This window comes from Empidonax traillii, unplaced genomic scaffold (assembly GCF_003031625.1).
Source record: "Empidonax traillii isolate 1590-97213 ecotype Southwest subspecies unplaced genomic scaffold, ASM303162v1 scaffold457:size789790, whole genome shotgun sequence".
Lineage (NCBI taxonomy): Eukaryota > Metazoa > Chordata > Aves > Passeriformes > Tyrannidae > Empidonax > Empidonax traillii.
The window spans coordinates 525171-548986 of record NW_020955650.1 but is presented as its reverse complement, the minus strand read 5'-3'; the positions used below and the strand labels follow the sequence as shown (position 1 = coordinate 548986).

The window sequence follows — 23816 nt, the reverse complement described above, 5'->3', positions numbered from 1 at the left end:
GAGTGCTGCCAACATGAGCAACAGAGACCAAGGACTGGAGCATTCTCTTGTTTCACCACTGAATGGCTGAGAGAAACAGCCCAGACACTGAAGCCACCCATTCAAAGTCTGAGGAATGAGTACAGCAGCAGCCGATACTTGAGTTGCTTTCCTCTGCCACAGTAAAAGCTCAGATGGATGGTGGATGATAATAAATATTAAGCTGAACACTGACAAAAATACTTTTCAACTAAAAAAACGATAATCTGAATATGTGCTGGAAATAATTATTGGCAATGAGCTGGGTCCTCCAGATGTGACAAGAATGCAGTGATTTGGGAGTCACTCAGAGGGACTCTGCAGCACAGACGCAGTCCATCTGGTGCACTCTCTAGAAAACTGATCCATTAAGGACCAGAAATTTTCAAATAGAGAAGAAAATTCAGCTTAGATTCTGCAGAAGCCAACAGCACTCAGGCGGGAAAACTAAACTTTCAACTTCAGAAAAGAATAAAATTGAACATTCTCTGATTCCAGGTACCAAGTGAGAGGCAGCTGCTGAAAACTCCCCATGTCTCTTTAAAAGAAGACTTCTTCAGTAACGACTAAAAATTATTTTACATTTCTTTCCTCATTTCCCTGGAGATCAAGGATGGTCCAGTGGTAATCTCAATGGCAAATTTCAAAAGAAACTATCTCGATTCAGACAGCCCAGCTCTTTCGCCCAACAGCAAAAGTCACAGAAAAGCATCTATGATCTCACAGCTTTTGGAGCTGAACAGGCAGAATTTCATTACTCTGAAGCCATGGATTCATTAGGGAAGAGAAAAAAGTGTATTTTTAATGCAACTAGAAGGGGGCAAAAGCCTTGAAAGCGAGGACACACTGGTGCTTTCTCAGAAAGAAGCAGGTTCAGGTAACCTCTCAAATTTTCTGCAGTCTGACTTGAAACACCAGCTCATTGTTTGTCCCAGAGTTGTGCCACACATTACAGTACCTGAAATGACAATAACAACTTTGTTTCCCCTTGGAAACTGCAAGGCCACTATAAGCACAATAAAAAGTTAAAAGGACCAATTGCAGAAGGAAAAATACTGTAAAAAAGATAAAGTGAGAATTCTTCCTGACAGTAAGACAGAGGCAATATTTGGGGGTTTGGTTTTTATGTAATAAAGGCTTTCCCATTTCTGTTAGTACATGTCATGCTGTTGAATACGCAGTTTTACTGCATATAAAAACCCTGCATATTAAAAAGATCATAGCCTATTGAAGGTACACACTATTTTTTGTTCACACTAAAATGCTTTTATTTTTTAGTCTATATATTTTCCCTCTTTCAGAATTTGCTTTCTGTCATGACATATGACAACTTAAAATATATTGTTCACTATTCCTCCTTGCTTACCAATACAAAAGGAATCTGAAGAAGAGCATTCCAATTTCTACTCCCTGTCGAGGCATAAGCCAAGACTTTATTTTTGGCAGACAAGCTGCTCCTTCATTGAAGAAACAGCTATATATCTCCATTTAAAAATACTGATTAGCAAATCTCATAGCACTTTACCAACACATGCAGTCAAAACATCGCTGAGCCTACTCTACTGTGTTTCTCTCAAACCAGAAGGATGTTGAAAACTTAAATGATTTGCTTACAGCTGATCTAAAGATGAGAGCTCCGCAATTTATGTTTTATTGTCAAATGTTTAAAGGATTAAATCTAAATAAAATACACAATACACAGGCTTCAAAGCACACGTTATCTCCAACATCTTAATTCCAATTAGCAAGTCAAAATAAAGAAGACATGGGGAACATCTGGCTTCAAAAGCAAAGCTCTGGAAGAAATCAAGATTTTGGTTGGTTTGGGTCTCATTTAAGGCTTCTATTTTCCCAGATTGCTGAAACTGGATAAGATGGAAAGATTATTCTCTCTCTTAAAGAGGGGAAAATAGCAGACATACCACCATGTGATTGAGTATTACATCATTCATACTTACAACAATACCGAGCCAGTCTGGCAGTTAAACTTAAAAGACATTTTCTTTTGCCTTCGAGGAAGGACATGGACTTGCTGTAAAGGCAGACTAACAGGGAAAAGGTTAGAAAAGGCTCAGCTCACAATTTTACTTGGCATGAGATTACAAAATGCTAAAAATCTTCCATTGAAAAGCATTTGAGGTTTGTGTACGAAGGCTACGTCATGCAAACAAAATCCCAGTGACAAACATCTAAAGGAAAAAAAGAGAGCTCTTGAGATGTACTTTTACCAGAATTTAAAAGGCTTATACTTTATTAGGATGTGAGAAATCACTATCAAGACCACTTTCAAGATATGAGGCCAGGCCAGGTGTGAGAATGAATCTGGATTTTACAAAACAAATTTGAGGAGTAATATTGTTTCTCTGATATACCTTCACTTTGTTCTTATGACATCAAAAACTGCAAGGCAAAAAAAGCTGCACAAGGCTTAAGAATATGATGAACATGGACACAATTTGAGAAGACCTCAAGCTAAAATATTTGCAGATAGCAAGCACAGAAGGGCTTATAGGTCTCAACGCACTGGCTTTTGTTCACCCTATTTTGCATTACTGATCATAATTAATCTAATAATATGAATTTGTGTTCTAAGGCAGCATTCTTACTGCATTAAAATTCAAATACACAATCTCCTACTTTAATGAAGGAGAGCATTTAATTTTCTAATTGACTTCTGAAGTATTAAAATGCATCAAATATTAGTGATGGCTACAACCATGAATATTTCTAGTGATTGCATCAAAAACATCAACCATAATTGATCATGTTTGCTATCAGGATTTATTTAAACAAAGCATCAGGTAACGCTTTTTCTCTCTTCTTTCCTCTGTTTTTTCTTAAGAGGGGGGTGGGCATGCAGGGAAGGAAGGGGAAGCGGCTCCTCCACATCCCAGAGCATATCCCGCATATCCTCTGACAAAAGCAAGAATGTGCTACACAATGACCGGCTGTACCACACTGGGTTTTATTTAGCTGGTGTTAGCAACATATTAGCTCCCATCAGCCCAAAACACCACCCAGTCATAATGCTGGTTTTGCTGACATAAGCCCCAAAATTCAGATGCAGAGATAAACCTCTGTATTAAGCAGAGAGCCAACCTAATTATTTCCTCTTTCAAACAAGCTTTAAGAAGATTGTTAAATATTTATTTTCACAAGCATGCAAGGATTGCTGAAGGTCAAAGACATGAGAGGTGTGATCCCTTCCTTATCATCCCTCCTTTGTATTTATTTCCCTGGAAGGAGGCCTCTCTGCCATCACATTTCCCTCCCTTCATCCATCACTCCAGAACTCATCCTGACGTTGTTCCCATCGTTATCCCCCATGTCTCTGCCACCACATTTCAAGCATCACCCCCTCTCAGTGCTGCCACTGAGGGTTGTCCCTCGTATTTCTAATCTGGTATTACTGATGCCTTTGTGGCTCTTCAGTTCCCTGCTTCTGGTTCTTGTTTCACCTTTACCATGAGAATGTCTCGGACACCCCAAACTGTAACCTAATGACTAAGAGGACAGGCTATGCAATTAATTTCATTAATTATTATTTTTATGCATGTAATAACAGACCACTATTGCATGCATTAGAAATCTGGCTCAGATGCTTCTGCTGTAAGTCCTTCTTACAGCAGTTACACAAGGCCTAACATGGTGATGGAGCACAGGGTTGCCAAACAATAAACACTCCTCCTACCCACCCATCGTGTAATTCAAGCCCACAGCAACAAAGACTTCAGTGGACCTAATCCAGAAGCCTACAGAGTAAGCCCTATCCCTTCATTTCAAAGGGTTGGGATACCTGTTTTTGTCCCAACACAGAAAGGTATGATGGGCAAGGGCAAAGGATCTCCAGAATTATAACAGTGTAGGTGTAGCAGCTCTATTGACTGCAAACCCCAGGGTTTTCGGCAGTCATAGAAGATCCTGAGTTCAAAGGGACCAATAAGGATCACTGAAGTCCAGCCTCTGGTCCTGCACAGCACACCCAATAGTCTCACCATGTGCCTGAGAGCATTGTCCCAACACTTCTTGAACTCTGTTAGGCTTGGTGCTGTGACCACTTCCCTGTTCCAGTGCCCGACCACCCTCTGGGTGAAGAACCTTTCCCTACTATCCAACCTAAACCTCCCCTGACACAACTTAAGCTGTTCCCTCAGGTCCTGCCACTGGTCACCACAGAGAGGAGATCAGTGCCTGCCCCTCCTCTTCCTCTCAGGAGGGAGTTGTAACTGCAGTGAGGTCTCCCCTCAGTCTCCTCCAGGCTGAACAGACCAAGTGCCCTCAGCCGCTCCTCACACGGTTTCATCTCAAGGCCCTTCACCATCCTCACTGCCCTCCTTTGGAGGCTCTCTTAAGAGCTTTGTATCTTTTTTATGCTGTGGCACCCAAAACTGCACACAGGACTCGGGGTGAGGCCATACCAGTGCAGAGCAGAGCAGTGATACCCACCAATGTGCTTTGAGAAAGAACTGCCCAGAGCCTTGAAACACTCTGCTCTGCAAAGCAGTGAAGTATTTCTGCAGACAGACTGCAGAAGAGGATTATTTTGACCTTTACTGTTCCAAATTTCCCTTTAATGAGGAAAAACAAAGCTACCCAAACCAGCCAAAATCTGTAATCTTGATAGGCCATCTTGTGACCTTGTCCCCCTCTCTATCTCTGCAGATGCTTTGTTGAATGCTGCCTTATGGAAAAGCTGACAGTTTGAGCCACCTGCTGGGTACCAGCATCCTGAAAGGAAAAAGTTGGTCACCCCTCCACACAAAAGCTGGGGAGAATTTCGTCAGCAAATTCAATGGGGCATGATCAGGTCTCCCCTTGCCAGCACCAGAGGTCAAGTTCTATTTTATCCTGAGTTAGGAACAAGTGAACAGAAAAGCAGATTTTCAGAGTGTGCAGTTCTTAAACAAAACATTAGCCTGAACACACATATACACACAAAATTACAGTCCTCCTGCTTCTTTTGGATGATATATTTAGAAATCCTATTAGCTGGAGAGATCAACATTCTTATCTGAATTTCCAGGATGCTGTAACATGCGAAATTAGAGCAGCTCTCTTAAGTGGGTCAATTATCACTACTGCACTTACAGCAGCTTTTCCCCTCCCTCCCTGCAGCATCCATAATGGGCATTTAGCACAAGGATTTAAACAGTCAGATGTTGAGCTGACACACACCACAATGTAAAGTTCCCTTCCCCTTTTGTATTTTCAGAATCCTAAAGGAACAAAGAAAATCACCCAAGTACAGAATCTCCACGCTCAAATTAGTCTCCCAGTGGAAAGCTTCGACGACTTCCAGAGCAGGGCACCCCGCAGGATAATGCCAGCCAGCAATCACACTCCCTGTTTTCCTGCCACATCTGAGTCATGCACAATGAAGGTTTATGGCTTTCCCCCCTCTTTGCTGCAAGAGACAAGAGGAGAACCTGAGGGCCACTAACCATCTCCCCAGCCCTGTCCCCCAGGGTGCAGGGCCACACAACCAGTTTGAAATGCTTCAGGCTATTTTCCACTCCAGAGGGAATTCTCTTCAGAAGACACTGCAAACCACGAGGCACAGGCGGAACCACTGAAGAACCCCAGCACCACTTCGGGCACTACAAAGACATCCAGAGCAGACTGAGATATGGCACAGGACCTGGGGAAACACAGGCTCTTCTGCAACACAGCTGGAGGCCAGGTGAGACACCTGGGAGTGACACAGCCCCGGGTCCTCCTGCCTCGCCCATCCACGAGCAGGGGGCAGCAGCCAGGAGCAGCCCTGGCACTGAGGGGATGCAGTAGGGAAGAGAATGGAGCCATGCAATGGAGCAAACAACATCAACAAGCACGTGGAAAGGGAAAATTTCCACCAACTGGAAACATGAAACACCTCATCCTCTCAGCACCACACTTGCTTTATACGCATCTCTTTATAGGGAAAAAATGTGTAAGGCAGTACTGAGAGGGAAAGATACAGTTCTCCCTCATTCCACGGAAAGGGAGACTGGATATGCAGGCTTCAGGTCATGAGCCCTGCTGTTGAAATCCAGCAATCCCAGCCCTGGCTGGAAGAGGGGGTGGTGGGGAGAAATCAAGGTGCAGAAATTTAATTTCCATTGCTGTCCCTGGCTGCCCTCTTCCTTGCATCTCCTGCAGTATTTTCTCCTGTGGTACCAAATGGGAATGATCGCACAAGCCGAGCATTACCAAACACCTAACTCTTTGGAAATCGATGCAAATAACATGTGGCAACAACAGCCACACCCTATCTAAGGCAGCAATTTTTTATTAAGAGACTGAAACTCCTCCAGCTAAAATCCATCCACTCAAAAACACAGCAATTTTAAAAACTTCATTTTGAAAAATTAAGTGGACAAGGCTTTTCCGAGACTTCAAGTCCAAGCAAATGCTTCATTAGTAAGCATTTCTTTACCAGGAGTGTGGTCAAGCACTGGTACAGGTTTCCTCAAGAGATGGTCGATGCCCCCAGCCTGTCAGTGTCTAAAAAGCATTTGGACAATGCCCTTAACAACATGCTGTAACTTTTGGTCATCCCTGAATTGGTCAAGCAGTTGGACTGGATGATTGTTGTAGGTCCCTTCCAACTGAATATATTCTGTTCAACTTTATATGAAGTAAGATCTTGGCATCCTTTACCTTACAAAAAACCAAAATTATCGAAATGAATTAACTTGCCTTAGTAAACATTATGTGTATTTTAACTACACAATTTAAAATCCATTTTTATTCTCTTATGTCCTTGTCACACTCAACATATTTTCAATGCAACAGTAGTTAATAAAAAAAAAAGGTCAGTTACTAAAGAGAAAGTCCTTAACCAAAGAGAAATAGAAGATGGTTTTATTAACCTCCCCAGCCACAGCTCCGAAATTTTCTTGATTAAAGCCTCATTTCAAAAGTTAACTTTTTAATCAGTAACACCAGGGCCTTCTGGCTCCAGGAAGTTTTAGTGGAGGTCAAAAGATTGTTGGAGATGTAATTTTTCATTTCTAATAGAAAGGAAGTCTTGCCCTTTTCCTTGAAAAGACAGACCTTGAAGTGTTAGTAGAGAAACAAAGAATGCATCCACCAAAGGTTCTCATGGCAAGCCTATACAAAGCTTCCCAGGACAGCATGGCAGCCAACAGAGCCTCCTAAAGATCGAGAGGGAATTAGCTGAACTTCTCCTGAAAAGACCAACAGGGCAGAAAAGCTCAGCAGCTGCTGCCTAACCAAGGATTAAAGAGACCAGTTCCTCACTCCATCACAGATTTTCTGGGTAACTCTGAATGTGTCACTTAGCCTCAGTTCTGCACCTGGAAATGAAGACAAATACTCTCAACTTCCCTTACTGTGACATGAAAATAAACACATTAAACCAGGAGACTTTCAAATAGCTTGGCAATAAAGTACAAGTACTGCAGACAGATAGGAAATAACAAAGCGCTGCCCCATTCAGATGCCCTTTTTTTTTTTTTTTCCAAAACCTTCTTGCCTGCTGGGATCCGGCAATGCCTTCATGATCTTCCCTCAAACAAAAGGGAGGTTCACAGGGCAGAGGAAGCCAGGGAGGAAAAGGGCCTTTTGCTTTCCCACCCAGAGCAAGTTTACATCTGAAAGACTTCAAGGCACCAAACGTTCTCCTGACAGCCTTCTGCTCCCAACGCCCAGATTTCGGAGGTTATTTTTCTTAGACGTTTAGAAGAAACGTTTTTTTGCGAACAGCTCAGAAGAGGGGCCTCACTTGGCTGCCGTGACCTGGCCCTGGGAGGATCCCACCTCTGTCCTTCGACTCCTCACAAAGCCACTGAAGACCACCTGAGTCACTCAGCCTCACACTCAGGAGGCTGCACAGCCCCAGGGGGAGGGAAAGGCTCAGCAAGGCCCCCCCAGCACTGAGACTGATGAGCTTTACTGGGGGGGTGGAAAACCTGCCCTGAATTTACCTCCAGAGGCAAACAGAGGCATATTTACACAAGATAGCTGGTGAGGGAACTTCGCAGGGACTCTTCTCATGTGGAAAAGGTTTTATTTACCATGCTCTAACAAGACAGGATTTGGTTTACAACTAAGGGTGCACTTTTCAGAGAGCTTCAAAGAAAAATAATAAATAAAACAAAAAAGGTGCATGTGTGTGGGATAAAAGACATTTACCATGTAAAATGTTGCTATAAAAGACCACAGGTGGTAGTAATGGAAAATATTATACAGAATAGTGGACAGTTGTACAGTTTTTCTAACAGTTGTGCACAGTAAAAGGATTACAAACAGAATGAAATGTTCCTTGATTAAAACAAACTGATATTCCACCTGGAAAATCCTGGCCAGGCTCTCATTGTTCCTGAGTGACCCTGGGGCAGCCACAGGTTACGGCTGAGCTCATAAGTCACTCAAACACCCTGCCTGGCTCTTCCCAAGTTCTCTCTCTCGGGAACGGCGGGACCAGCTAAAGAGCCCTTTGTTTCCATCCAAACATATGTAGGGGTGGAAAAGCTGTTCAAAACATTAAAGAGAAACAACTGAGGACTGTTACTATTCCAAGAAACAAATTAAAATCCAGAGTCTGAAATGCCAGGAGCGCTGGCAGTGCCAGATGAAGTCAGACATCACTGGAAATGCTCAGCACCGCTCAGTCCCTGCGAGGGGGACAGTAGGTTCAACAGGTTCCATCAAACCTGAGGATTTAAAAATCACTATCTCCCTCAGATGTATTTTTTTCATTATATCTTTACTTCTGACACTGATGATATGGACACTTTCTAGAAAGAGAATAATAAATCAAAGTTTTTATAGGCAACTCATCAAAATGATGAAACACCTTCCCAATTCACCTAATGGTTTGTAAGCCATTCTCCCTCGAAAACATTAACACTGACAAGTAATATAAGAAGGCAAACGAAAAGCTATGCCAAAGTTGCTGCATTGTGGGGTTTTGTGTCACATAAACTAATAAAAACCATAAACTGATATAAAATCAATTCACATCTCAAATAATAGATATAAAACTTTCTAACGGACTGTAAATAAAAGACCCACTTCAGATAAACCGACTTTTATGGTCTCTTTAAGTTCTAGAACTACTTTTTCAGATCAAAAAAAAAAAAATGTGTTACCAGAATATTTTGCATTTTTGCATTAATTAAATAACGCACAAGAACCAAGGAGAACATAATGTTTTCCTGTTTCAGGCTGAGGTTTATTCAGGCATAATTCATACTGCACCAGTAGACTTGGCTACGATATTCCTCACATTTTCTCAGAGGCTGGCTGGCGACATGCACATTATGAAAAAAAAAAGAATAAGCAGATAACCACGTCAGATAAATACATTCCACTCCCTCCAACTGAACTTGCAGACACAATTAAATTCTGTTTTCCCTCTGGAAATGCTTCCCACTCCTTCAGTTCTGCCACAAGAATACAACATCTCCTGCCACTTTGGTCTCTGACTACACCCCACTGCACCTCCCCAGGCCACATATATTCTTTGCTCCTTCTACCATATTGTTTTTTAAGAAACATGACGTCCTCTACTTCAGAGACTAATCTGTGCCCAGGTTACATCTCTTGCCTCTACGACTCCCAAGTCACTCTGCTAATTTATCTGGCCTGTGAGCTGTCTCTGAGCTCTGATGATGCTGCTGCTCTTTGCCACTTCTTCCATGTCACCTCTTTCCTCCAAAATACATTCTCCAGCCTTCAGCCTTTAACTTCCTTCTCTAAATTTCTCACAAATTTCTTTCCTAGAGTTCTAGAACAAACACGATGAAAATGAGCACTTTAAACTTGGGATATCTACTGAGCAGTGCATATGAGTCTTCAACTGTTACAAATACTGCACGTCCTTTGCACAGTGTTATGCAGTGCACTGCTCCTCTTTCCAAGCCCTCTTTGGAAGCTCCTCCACAAGACCAAAACCGATGGCAAGTCTATTACCCTGACCACGCGCCTTCATTCTCGTTAAAGCACTTTGTCACCTTCCCATCCCCTACACCTGCTCTGGGTCCCTCTGCCCCAAAGGCCCTGGGGTCGCCCCTGCCTCCTGTAGCACAGGAGGACAGAATTAAGCTGGGCCCAAATGTAACACACTGACAGTGATCATCATAATTAATCTACGGAGCCTTGAATGTATTCCAGTCTCAAAGGTCAGCAACTTGCATCTGTAGCCCTCAGGTTTGCAAGTTTCTCGTGAAAGGGTAAGATACCAGAAAAAGGAACTTATATTTCAATGTTCAAGAGTCCGTAATTTATTAGGGGTTTGTTTTTCAAACTGCACTGGACTTTAAATACTGATAGAAAACAAAACAAAAAAACCCAAACCCACAGCTGAACACAGGCAGAAGCTGGATCAACTCCCTCTCCCCAAGTGACACGGTTAAATTCTTAATATGAGTTACAAAATTAAGTTTATCTAATGGATTTTTTAAAAAGTAAACACTAAAAAAATTGAACCATATGGTCATGCACTTCAACTTCTTGATTCCCAGGCAGCACAGTAACCATGCAAGTGAGGGTGGAGTACTCTGTGATACTGATATAGAAAGACAGAGTTTGTCTTATTCATACTTTACTCCTAGTATTACATGTGAAGTATCACCCAGGATTGTACTTCCATTTAACAAAGAAACCTGGGAAATTAATTTAGGTATTTATGAAGTGTCAACCAGACCAGCACATCTTGCACATAACTTAGATACATGCTGAAATACTTAAAAGAAGGATAAAAAACAACCAAATTGGTTTTTGTTTTGTTTGCTAGAAACATTAGGCACACTTGCTGCGCAGATGGCTGTGCATTACAGGGTACCTATCTGCCTCTTACAGCCTGCACTGCTTCAAATGCTGCTTTATCACTATCATTGGGAAGAAATGGATTTGCATTTGGCTGGGCTGTCATTCAGCGGTATCAAATGACAACTGTAAATAACTTACTTTAAAAATGTGACATGGGCATAAAAAAAAATAAATCCCAGAATCATGGAAGGGGCCTTAAAGATCATCCCGTTCCAACCCCCCTGCCATGGGCAGGTTGCTCAAAGCCCCATCCAGCCCGGCCTTGAACACTTCCAGGGATGGAGCATCCACAGCTTCCCTAGGCAACCTGCGGCAGGGTCTCACCAGTCTCACAGTAAAAAATGTTTTCCTAATACCTAATCTAAACCTGCCCTTTTTCAGGTAGTTAGGTGAAAAATGTATTACCAAAATATTTGCAACACTTTAAAATCGACACAGTCTTTATGGTAATGACAGAGTGACACCGTTCAAAACTCACAGAGAATTTACATCAGGAATTATCAGGCTATTAGACAAACCTTCCTTTTAATTCCATTATTCCAGCAAAACCACATTTTTTTAAACATGCAAATGCAATAACCACTACTCTATCAGAAAGTGCCAGTTACAGAATACCAAACACAGTTTTGGAAACTACCAAAAAATCATCTCAATCTTAAAAGGAAAGCTAAGCTGTCCAACTGTGAAAATGTAGAATGAGAGCAGCAATCTAGAAAAAGCATCAAATCAAATGGAATAATGATGATATGCACATACTCCTTTCAAGTAAAAAATAACTAAAATAACACAGAATCACAGAATATTTTTCATAGAATATTTATCACAGAATGATAAAATGATAGAATGGTTTGGGTTCAAAGGGTCCTTAAAGATAATCTCATTCCAAGTCCCTGGCCGTGGGCAGGGACACCTTCCACTAGACCTGGTCACCCAGAGCCACATCCAACCGAAGTAACTGCTACTAAACCCTGAATTCCAGGAACTGAAACACAACATAAAAGAAATAAAAATATATAAAACAAATTAATTTAGATAGCCATCAGTATTTAAAGCTTATATGGGTTTTAATGAAGTTCTCCAGGACAAAAATAGGGATGGTAGAATAAGGAGTACTCACTTGCAAATCTGTCCTGTGTGCAGTCCCACCTTCAACCACTGATTTCCTGTATGATCTTTGGGCAAATTTCAGAATTCATCAGACATCTCTAAAACATGAGTGATACCTCTAAGTCCTTCCTCTAAGTATTAAAAGAAGGAAATCCAAATATGTTGATGGAAAACCCACTGAAACTCTAATCTGTTCTTTGACGTTGACACTGCAGGATGTTTAGTGTCATTTGCTTTATCAAACAAAAACAAAATAAACCAAAAAAAAATACTCCACAAATAATAATAATTCATGGCAAAGCACAGGGAAAGTGCAATTTTATACTTAAAGAAAATGTTGAAAAAGAAGAAATTTAGAGTTATTGAAAGGAGCAAAGTCACATTTATAGCATTAAATACTAAGTATTGTACACTTAAAAAGGGAACAAATTCACCTGAACCACAGGAAACACTCCCATTCACTTCATTGTATAAAACCAGCAGTGACCAAGTTAGCTCTTAAACACTTACCTTTTCACATTTTGAAACCTGGTCTAACTGGGATATCGGACTTGCTAAAATGATGTCCTTTATTTATTTATGTTTTATAAATGAGAAAGGATACGAGGAGTTCCTTCTGTCCTACACACCAGGTAGAGACACGCAGCAATTACGTGGGTCATCTTTCTCCCCCGGGTTAAATGTTTGCTCACAGCCATCTTGAAAAAATTAAAGGCGGTATCCAGACAGTGCTGATTGAGTTGAAGCTGGTTTCCCAAGTGGTGAATCTGACGTTTCCCTAGAAAAATTAACAAGGAAAAGAAAAGCTTTTAACAACTACGCAGTTAATGTGCTTTTGGGTTGGAGTCTTTTGGTGTTTTGGTTTTGTGAGGTTTTTTTTTTAAGACAAAACTTTGGAGGAGGATTTTGGATTTCAACTCTGTGTGAAATACAATAACCTCTCAAGTTCCAGGAACTATTCAGCCTCAGTTCCTCAAGACAAAAAAAAAAAAAAAAAAAAAAAAAAAAAAAAAAAAAAAAAAAAAAAAAAAAAAAAAAAAAAAAAAAAAAGAAAGAGCTTTGTTTTGGACTGCAAGACTTGAAATACATGTAGTCAATGAGCCCTGGAAAAGCAAGCCACAAACATCAGCCCCAGAGAGGATCCAAACCATAGTCAAGACTTCTCAGACAAAAGATTATGACCCCCTCCCTTAACATCATTTGACAATTAGCACTTGTTTGGTTGTAGCAATGAACCTCCAAAAGGCAGAGGTCCCAGTGTGTTTGGCACTGATGTGCAAACAGAGAAGATGCTTTGCTGCAGCTCTCCAAGAAGCGATGGAGTTTGCTGTTCCTCTGACCACAACCCAAGCCCACAAGGAAAGGAGCTCTGTTTCCATAAGGAAAGCTTGCCCGTGATCCCCATCGATGGGGGGGCACTTCCTTCCTCTGAACGCTTTCACACTCCAGCCTTCATTTACGGCTTGGCTGCCAGACTACTTAGATTAGCTTGTGGTTTCAGGAGAACAAATGTGCCTTCACCCTTAAATAAAACAATAAAAAGAAAAAAGTGTGTTTTGGATGATTCATGGCAGGAAGTGGTCCAGCTGCTGGGACAGATGCGGGAAGCAAGGTCCAGCTCCAGCTTCGGGAAGAGTGTGCCGAAAAGACAGCTTCAGAAAAAGATGGGGGAAGTCAAGAGGAAAACAGAGCACTCAAGTTCCTCAGCACACGGGGTCAGACAGCACATCAAGAAAAATCCTTTAATTCAATGTGCCGGGCAGATGTTTCCAGCACGTGTATTTACAGGAAACACTCATCTGTTCCCTTCAGAGATGTCATGAGCAGCTCTGCGGAAGGGGGCACGATGCCTGTTGTGCCCTCAGCCACCACCACCCACAGAAAGCGATGGCAACCACAGGATGCTTACCAGGACACCACCAGCCCCAGCACAGACCACACATCTTAATTTCATGCAAATCCCTACATCATCATCACTAATAACACGGTAAAAATGCTTCACCTCCAAACAACCTCTTGCCAAAGACGCAGCTTCAAGGCGGCTCTAATAAGGAGTGACTCCAGTCAGGCAGCCGGGGTCAGCAGGATTTCAGTCAAACAGGAGCTGCCACAAAGGAACAGCTTCTCCTTCCTGCACACGTGGAAATCAGTGCACTCACCACTGAGATCTCTTTCCAGGCACGTTGGTCAAACAGGTGTAACATGTTTGGATGAAGAAGTAAGAGCAGAGGAAGGATACACCACACTCCAAGGGAGGTGTGGGCACAATAAGCTACTCAAGAGTAATCCAAAGCCCATTAGGTGAATAGTTTTTCCATTGCCATCAGCAGGCCCTGGACTGGCACTCACTAGCCTCAAATATAAATATTACACCTTCCCAAAACTAAGATACTAACCAGCACCCTCCCTCCCCTGAATTTTATTTCACTTCTCAGCCTGTATGCTGTTCCTTCTGTCCCTATGAAAGAATCCTTTTGTACTCATTTGGGAGAAAAAACTGCACTTGAGACCAAAAAACTCATTTTACAGTAGCAGCAAAGCAGCTTCCCTGATCAACCACTTCCAAAACAAGTCCACTCCAGAGGCCAGCATGCATCAGGGAAGCTGTCGAAAGTCACCTCTTCCCACCATCAAAGCTATTTTACCTGGTTTTTTCCTATTATCCTCTTATCCTATTTTACCTGGTTGTATTTTGCTGTGTGTGGCTGCTGAGATGGAGACACCACGAACAGCCATCTGCAGATTTCAGGCACTACATGCAGATGTACAACCATTCAAAAAAATAAACAGATATGCCTATGTGTCTCTCCCTCAGCCCTACAGAGATCCAGACTGGAATCCCTGGAGCACCCAGTGCACAGCATTCCCTCCGAGTAAGATGGTCCCATTCAGTGTCCCAAAAATCACAAAGGCAGATGATAACAAGAAACAATTTCAGCAGTTTTCAAGTGTTGTCCAAATTACGCATTTAAGTAAAGCTTTTGAAAAAACATAAATAGAAAAGTGGCTCCTGTGCCAAGGAAGAGCCACACGCACTCCTGAACGCCTCTTGGGCTAAAGATGGAACTGGGATGCAGGGCCCACCTGGTTCCACAAGGACCAGTTGGCACAGGCCACCAAACAAGAAGAGACATGAGGAAGCTTCTCCCAGGCCAGCAGCACAGCAGCAGCTGATGTGGCTCTTGGGACACATGAGAGAACAGCCCAATGAGCTGGAGATGAGAACAGGACAAGCATCCATGAGCTTTCTTCCCCAGCACCCCCTGGCCCATCCCCATTACCAGGTAATCCCTCTCCCAGAGCACTGCTCTCATTCAGGGCTCCACCTCGAAGGGCACTTCAGAAACAAAGAGCATACCATAAGAGGATAAAAAGGAAGATACCTGAAATTCATATCTTTCATAAGCTATTTTCACCACTGAGCTGGTCCCATCCCCAAGCTACCATTAATATTCCAAGCATTTAGCCTTTTCTTAATTTCAGATGTTGAAATATAATTAATAATTAATTCATCATAATTCATCCTAAGTAAACAGTATGCTTGAGTAATATATGCATTTTCAGCTGAGCTCTTCATCCACCATCAATATTTTAAAATAGTATTACTTTAGGGTTGACCAGTCATTGTCTACTGACAAAAGAGATCTAAGATCACAGAAAGGTATTTGTCCACTTAGGAAATGCTACGTCTTAGAATGTTTTACTCAACCTTCAGCAGACCAGTGAAGGTTTTAATTCTCTGTGCTAGGACTCCCTCAAGCTGCTTTGTGGTATTATGCCAGTGATACAGTTCGTGGAAAAAGAAAACAACTGTTACATTGCTGCTTATCCCCAAAATGAACAACTTAATGCAGGACAAGAAGCGTCCTAAAAATTATGTGCATCTTGATGACTAACTTGCTTCTGTCCTCATCTGTGAGGAGAGAGAAAGAAATGTACTGCTTATAGCATCATCTAAGATAAACATTTACATTCTGTAACCAGCCTCCTATTTACTAAAGAAAGATCAAAAGCTTTGTTGTTCCCCTATCACCACCTCCGCCCCTTGAATTTAACATGACAACGAAATTCTATTTTTCTGGTATCTTATGTAACACTGACAAAAAAATAGCTGGAAAAGTTAGCATTAGCAATTGTGCTTCCAGATTTCTCCACAGGGAACATGAGATACCTTGTACTCCTACTGCTTCCCTACCAGATTCAGGAAGCTACTTCACTGAGCCCAAGAAAAGGCAGGTGTCAGTTAGATGGCTGTCACCCCAGTACTGCAGAATTGCACCAAACCACTACAGGCTGCCCTCAACCCAGTCAGATGACACCCAAAAGTATGTCATTCTGTGACTTCCCACCTTTCCTGCCAATCTAGCCTTTCAAGAGCTGAAAAATGCATCTCCATAGTATTTAACTATAAATACAGTGGTTTAATCAGTTGGTATCTGAAGGGCAGCTGTTCATACATAGAGAAACTGGGCTTACGAAAACAACTGATCAAAACAAATCTATCCAGCGCTCCAGTTACTGTTGACAAGCACGAACAGAGACCAAATATTCATTCATACTGCCAGTCAGAATATGAGAACATGAGAAGCCCTTATAATTTCCAAAATCCTTGCTAAGCACTGGGATGCTGCTCCCCCAGCACCGGGGGTCAGTGCAGGGAGGAGCTGCCGAGCAGCTGCAAGCTCCAGGGCTGGGAGGATGAGCAATTCCCTTCAGCAGACCTACAGCACTGCATTATGTCGATCAGCCCTTGAATGTCCTCCCACTCCCACTATTTCTCGCTAGCTGGGTGGCATTTCATAACCTTCCACTCGCTGTTTATCTCCTGACTGCCTCCAGCCTTTGCTCTGATGACCAGCGTGGCTCCCTCACTGCCAGTCTGACCATATGGTCCCAGTGAGCAGGGAGCTGGTCCAGCTCACTGCAAGGGTGCAACGAGCCTTATGATCCCATGATCTCAGCCCAAACAGCGGGAATATCCAACATTACCGTGCAATTTATTAGCAATCTGCTCCACTTGCTTTTCACCAGATTCCATTGCAGTGTTACAAACTCCAATGAACTTCTACTGCATGGAGAAGAACACACCTTTAAACCCTGCCATGCTCTGGGTTATAGAACGCTCAGGACCACAGCTTCCTGACTTCCTCATCCATTTCATCCAGTAGAACAGCTTTTTAAAAAGCTTGAATGTGACACTGCTGTAAAACCCTGCAGCTACTCTCTCAGAACTAAAAAGAAATATCATTGTGTGAAACAGCCAGAACTAGGTACTGGATTTTTTCCAAGCTGCTATGCAAAAGTACAACAAATAAGACAGAATATACAGGGGTAAAACAAGTCTCTTACTAAGTGCATCTTTTATTAGTAACTTGCAATATGAGTTGCCTCTTTTTGGGCCTTAAAGGTTTTTGACAGATCATGGGATTCTTTTTTTAAACCACGAAATAGCACCTTTAAGGTCAAAGCTTACACTTCACGCTGCCTTGCAATTTAGTGATGGCATTAAAGTGGTGTCTAAGTGTCTTTGGGAAAAGGACAAGGAACAGTGTCTTTTTAAAAAGGCAGGAAAAGCCCAGCAGTGAGGTTTTGAAAGTTCTCCCCCTTCCCTCACCAGTAAAACCGTAATAAATTTTCCTTTAAAGAGCATAAGAATAAAAGTCTAGAAACTACAAAAATTTTGTGACGTACAGGACACACACCACGCAATTCCCATTTATTTCTCAAAGGCTCATCATACCATCGGGGTGGAGGGGGAGGCAGGGGGAGAGGTGAGAGAGAAAGAAAGAGAGAGAGAGAGAAGCTTGTATTTCTGTAAGCAACACACAAATTCAAGTTCCCAGGCTACCAAGTAGTAAAGTTTATCACGCTCCTGAATCTGCATCAAAAAACAAAAGGCCCTTTTCAGCTTTTAGTTCCAAGCCTACTAAAAAAAAAAAAAAAAAAGTGTTTCTACCCATCTATTCCCAGCGTGCTAAAAGAAACACCATCATCTTCTCATCTGATGCCAACCTCAATGCTTTGAACTGGTACAGCAGACTTGAAGTGACAAGTTCAGATAGGACCACTGAACGCTACTATCCTTTTATTTCAGATAATTTCCATTTTTTTGACAGAGGAAACAGTGGTTATTACAAAACAAAATGTGTAGGGCAGAAATCTGTGTCACAAAAATAGATTCAAAGAATATCTTGGTAACGTTAAATGCTTACACAAGAGGCAGTTGATAGCAAAACTGCAGCTTAAGTTATAATGGAAGCAAAACAGAAAAAGAGGGAAAATCAGACCCATTCTTTACGAGCAATTTTCTTTCTTTTATGATCTCATTACTACAGAAGCATCTTGTTCTTTTTCCCTGTGGAAGAGGAATTATACCTTCTTATTGGATACCTTAAAAGTCAGTCATGTTAAGCAGCTACAGCTCTATACAACTCTTATCTGGCTTCTGCCTCCTCATCTGCAGCCCTTCCCTCAGTCTGACAGAGACTGTGACGCTGCTATTTCATAGCAGCATTGTCAGTACAGAGCATTAGTTTCTAGGGGAATAACAGGCAGTACACAGCCAGAACTTAAATGAATTTCTATTATGATACTAAACTGCATCACCAAAATCCAGGCATATGGATTTTCCCCCCCTTTCTGCGGTTTGCTCGAGGGGCCCTGGAAACCAGCGCTACCTGAAATGGGGAACAGAGTCATGTTAACAGCACTAATCCTTTTCTTGCAAAAAGGATTGTTATGGTAACAAACACTAGATTCTATTAAAGGGAACATTTTGGATCGTTTTCACTTGGGTATTCATTTCCAGCATTTGAATTTCTTTAACAACTGAGTTTTATGTGCAGATTTTATTCTGCATTTGGGTTTTCAGTCCTTTTCTTGCTTTGAAAAGGCTACCCAAAAGAACTCCTGAAAAAGGGAAAAAAGAGCAGTTTTTATATATGAGCATCCCTGCATTCTTTGTCACATCTTTCAATTTCAGCAAGTCCCAGCTCAAAGCCTGAATGAATTTCCTGCTCTTTGCTCCATGCCAGGCTTCTATGTTATTTGTATTACAAATCAGTAAAACAAACAAACAAAGGCACAACAGGGAAAGTCCAGGAGTATCAGTGGAGCTACTCTTACGAAGGCTGGTCCCAGCAGCCTAATCAAGGGCAGAGTCGCATGATCAAAGACAAGAAAACATTTAAAGCCCAAGCAATGTGGGGAGGCAGGAAGGGAAGCGAGGCGATGGCTGCAGGGATCACACTGAGCATTTCCAGCCACACACACAATACCGGGAGCAAGGAGCAGCTTTATCCCTGTGAGCCTGTAAGGAAAAAGGCCAACGAACAGTAAAAGTAGCAGCACAGCAGGACACTGCAGCAGTGCTGAGCCAGCACAATAACAACTTTAATTTTATCAAGGTTACCTAAGAGTTATTCCCAGTAACACCTAATTGCCCATGAGGAAAGTGATGAACATGCTGGCCTCATGCCCAGGCTCTGCCTAAATTCAGCCTGACTCCAAATCCCCATCTAGTTGTGGGTGCACCACACATCCTCAGACTAAGACTCTTCCACACAAGAGCTCTCCTGTTCCTCCATGGGATGTGTCAGTCCCCAGGCTCAGCAATCTGGAGCCCATGAACACTTGGCCCCTCTCTGACTGATGCATCCTGGTGCCTTGTGTCACCTGGCAGACCTGCTCCAGGGACTGCCCAAGGGTACACTCTGTTCCTGTTATCTCAGCAGAATAAAACCGTTCCAGGCCCTTTTCCTGGGGTATTCCACCAGCTGTGCCAGCACAACTTTTGTTTGTGGTGATGGACAGAAAACCAAACCAGTAAACTGATCCATGTTAAAAATAACCTCGTGAAATAAAAAAGGCTTAATCCAGACCTGTTTACTGAAGGATTGATGCCTCCACTTTATCTCCGCAGGGCCAGACCCAGACTATCTCAGTGCAGAGACCTGTATTCAATTTCTCTGCCTGCTGACAACAATCCAACCCATCCATTTTGCCTCCCATGAGAGCGCCCCATCTACCAGGTGCAGCTCCTCGTCTCTCTTGGTAAAGCCCTTCCATTGCACGTCAAAGGCTCATCCACTCATTCAGCTAAAGAGAGAGACCATGCATCTTTAAGATTAATGGCTTAAAAATTCAGATAGTGGTCACTGCTCCAACCACTTCTTAAATATTTGATACTAAGCTACTTTTCTTTCACCTAAAAACTCTGCTGTTAACATCTCTTCTCAGCACTTATCTGTACTTCTTTAAGTACTCATTCCCTAAAAATTGGCCCTGGTATTAATTAATGCCAAAGCAGGCCTGCAAAGCGCCCACATAATTTCCCCCATCCCCCTCCTCAAGCTTGTTTTCCATTCTCTGATCCTATGATACCTCACCCACATGGACAGTCTCTTATCATATACAGCAACTGGCCATTTGAATTAATTTGTCTTACCCACTCTGAAAAATTTGGCATCGTAAGCTGTTCCTCTGACTTTCTGCATTCAGTTCCCGGAATTCTGCTTCCCTCACAGGTGGCATTTCCCATTATCCATCTGACTGCAACTCCCACTTCAACAACAGACTAGAAGCCATACAGTTTATTCAGGGGCTGCACCTAACCTTTCTTTCCCTCCCCATCATCCTTAAGACAGGAGCTTGCTTGTTTCTTAGCACTGCTTAATTATTCTTTTTAGCACAGCTAAAGAACTGCTTGCTCATAAAGTCCCTACTGAACTTCACTTCTGATGTCATGCTGGAAAACCACAGCTGATGCTGACATTAAAAAAAAAACAAAAGCAAGAAAACCCCACGAAACTGTTGATTCACCAGCATCTGAAGGAATTGGATCACGACTGTTTTAAGTCAAGCTAAAAGCCCAAGCTGTTCCTTCAGACAGCATTCCCACCTCCAACTCGACATTTACATGGCCACATGCTGATACAGATGAGGGAATTTGCTCTGCTGAAAATCAATCCAAACAAAAAAAAAATGTTAAATTTCCATTTGGACCAGTTCCCTCCTATAACTCAACACACAGCCTCCCAAGCCCTACCGGCAGCAGAATGTGGCTGGGGTGAGGAGAAATGCTGTCAGCGGCCAAGCACACGTGGATTGACTTAAAGCAAATGTGAGACTGCAGCGTAAATGGGTCAAAGAGAAAAGCACACACTATCCCTACGCTTCCCCCTGCTTCCCTGCTACTGCTCCCAGCCTTCACTGCTCCTCCCATACAAACGAGCTTAGTCTGACTCACTGCCGTTCAAACATAACATGCTCCTCAGTTATGTGTATATTAGAACGGTTCAGGTCGCTTCAGATTAATTTTGGGAGAAAGCAAATATGGACTTCTCCGTATCCAAAAGTTTAGTCAACTGAGTTTTTTTACTCGCAGAAGATTTGCAGCTGTTTCAAAGTCGAAACAGCTGGAAAGCTGCGCAACTGGCAAGAACTGTGAGCACATGTACGATTAATGTAGCAAAATCCTTACCTGTCTGACATTAAGGGAATGGGAAAGAAAAATTTAGGGTACCAAGAACTTTGAGGTAGTGTTTGGTAGCTTTTGGACATGCAAGATTTCCTTCTGAAAGCACCACTAGTTAGGCCTTGCTTTAATCTTCCTTCGTATTATTTGGACAGTGATTTTATTTTTTTTTTTAAATTACGTTTTAAATGACAGTTACTCTTAGAGATTTTTTCTGTATCTATATACAAGTAAAGCTTTTTCCCCTACACTTACCAATTACCAATTGTTACTCTTGTCACAACAAGAAATGGAACATTTCTGCTGTCACACAGCATTACTGCTGATCTAAGCACTACCTTTAACCACCCAAAATAATTTCTGCATTACTGCAAGAAAAAAAAAATTATTTGCTCACGACATAATCTGGGAGTTTTGAAGAGATCACTTTTTTGAAGTTTTAAAAACCTGCATTATCAGAGAGATAGAATTTATTTCATACTTTTACAACGCAAAAAGCATTTAACTAACAAGCAACTGTCATCAATCTGCACAGCTAGAAAAATTCCTGAATACAGCACAATATAGGCAAAAAATTCCACTGTCTATTGGTAAAAGTTCTCAGAATCTTTAAAACAAAACAAAAATGAAGACTGAGCACAAAGGGATCCACTGCTGCAATGGAAAACTTTACAGATGCGAGCAGCATATAAATCAGCGCAGTGTTATCTGCTCGCTGACAGCAAGTTCTTGTGCCTTCCCTGCAGATCTGGGCTCTCACCAGGCAAAGAAGAGTGAAAACTGACAGGAGCCATTTTTTAGTCTTGCAGACACCATGGAAGCAGACAGGAGCCGTGGGAGCTGAGGTGCCTCACATGGATGAGGCAGATGCAGGAGCTGATGGGATCCCCTGGCCAGAGCTGCCACTGAGGCCAAGGGACAGGGACAAGAGCAGAGGTAACCCAATTACTGCAGCTGAACAATTGCCACTTCTCAGCTGCACTGCAGCAACTGTTAGAGAAGGTCACACATACTAAGATTGTTTAAAAAAAAATCAAAAAAAAACCCCTTCCTGTTTAATCCACATTCCCTGCTATAAAAGCCAGTTCAGCCTTTCCCTTTTCCTGCCAAGAGGCCCCTGTATATCCCTGTGAACCTTCCCTACTTTTCCTTGTCCACCTTTAATATTCACCTTTTACAATATGTCTGAGAATTTACTTGTCCTCAGACACCTGCAGAACAATCTTCCTCCCTTAGAGTTCAGCCCTGCTCCTTTGCAGGCCAGTTGTTCTGTCAAAATGTAACTGTTTGTGGTAAGTTATTTCCCACTCTCCATCATCCCACTGTGCAGGCAGGAAGGACCTTGTGGACAGAGGCTAACACCCACTCTGCTCTCAACCTCTACTTGACTTAAGGTTTCTGCTGATTCCTGAGGACTGAGAAAGGCCTGTGAGCCCAAAACTACTTTAAAACTCCGATTTTGGATGTGGGGTTTGTTTTTTTGGGCATTGTAGGTTTTTTTTTCTTTCTTTTCTTTCCGCTCTAGTTCTCCATGCAAATATAATAAAATGCACTCTTCTCTCCATCCAGACCTTACCAATTGGCAATCAAAGATGACACAGTCATTTCAGCAGTACAAATGTCATAAATATCAACTAATTGGCAAATTTCTTAAATCATCTCAAAAAATGGAAATACGGTGAGAAGGCATCAAGGGAAAAAGGATGCAGAGAAAAGTAGTTGAGGGGGTGAAGAAAAAAGAGGGAGTTATTAAAGAAATCAAAGGCATAAGAGATAAAACATGATCTAAAAATGGAAGCAGAAAGGGAGAAGAATTGAAATCAAGCTGGGAGAGGCACAGAGCCATTACAAAAGCAAGAAAGACTGTATTAGGCTAATAGTTATTTAAGGTATTTTTACATGAGGCTGAAAAGTGGTCAAATACTTCTTCCTTTACACAGAAGGGATAAGAAAGCTGGCAGTTAGGTAAGACAGCATCAGTCTTTATTTGGGCTGCAGCTAAAGAATTAAATTCTGCCCTTAGTTTGTCCCTGGCAGCTGAGTCTATCAGCCACAGATACCATGCAAGCACTGTGATCCTGCAGGAGCTGCTCTCCTTTTAGAGGAGCCTATTTAGATCAAAGCTATGACTGCCCCAGTAATTACACCTGTGTACTGCCCATAGATGATGGAGGACATTTTGGACAGGGCTTCAGCCTCAACCTTGCATTTCCTTCCTTTTTAAACTAAGCGTAAGTGAAGGTTGCCACAAATCTCAGCTAAACAACGTAGTGAATCAGTGATGCTATTTATCAAGTCAGTCTCTTGCGCTATCTACTTCAGCCTGGAGTTGGAAGGAGATTTAGAGAATGCACATATTTCAGGAACAGCCTTATATTTCTTTAAACAATAACATTTATATAAGTCAAAGGTACAGACTGTTCCAGTGAAGAATTAAAAT

The 23816-nt window shown here is 42.1% G+C and overlaps 1 protein-coding gene across 1 annotated transcript in view; it reads right to left on the bottom strand.

The window, feature by feature from the left end:
• The window catches only part of BRF1 (BRF1 RNA polymerase III transcription initiation factor subunit), a 178828-nt gene that overhangs the window by 116996 nt on the left and 38016 nt on the right, over positions 1-23816 (bottom strand). The window contains exon 3 of the mRNA XM_027895346.1: positions 12506-12679. Coding sequence (XP_027751147.1) covers positions 12506-12679 — 174 coding nt within the window. The remainder of the gene's footprint in view (positions 1-12505; positions 12680-23816) is intronic.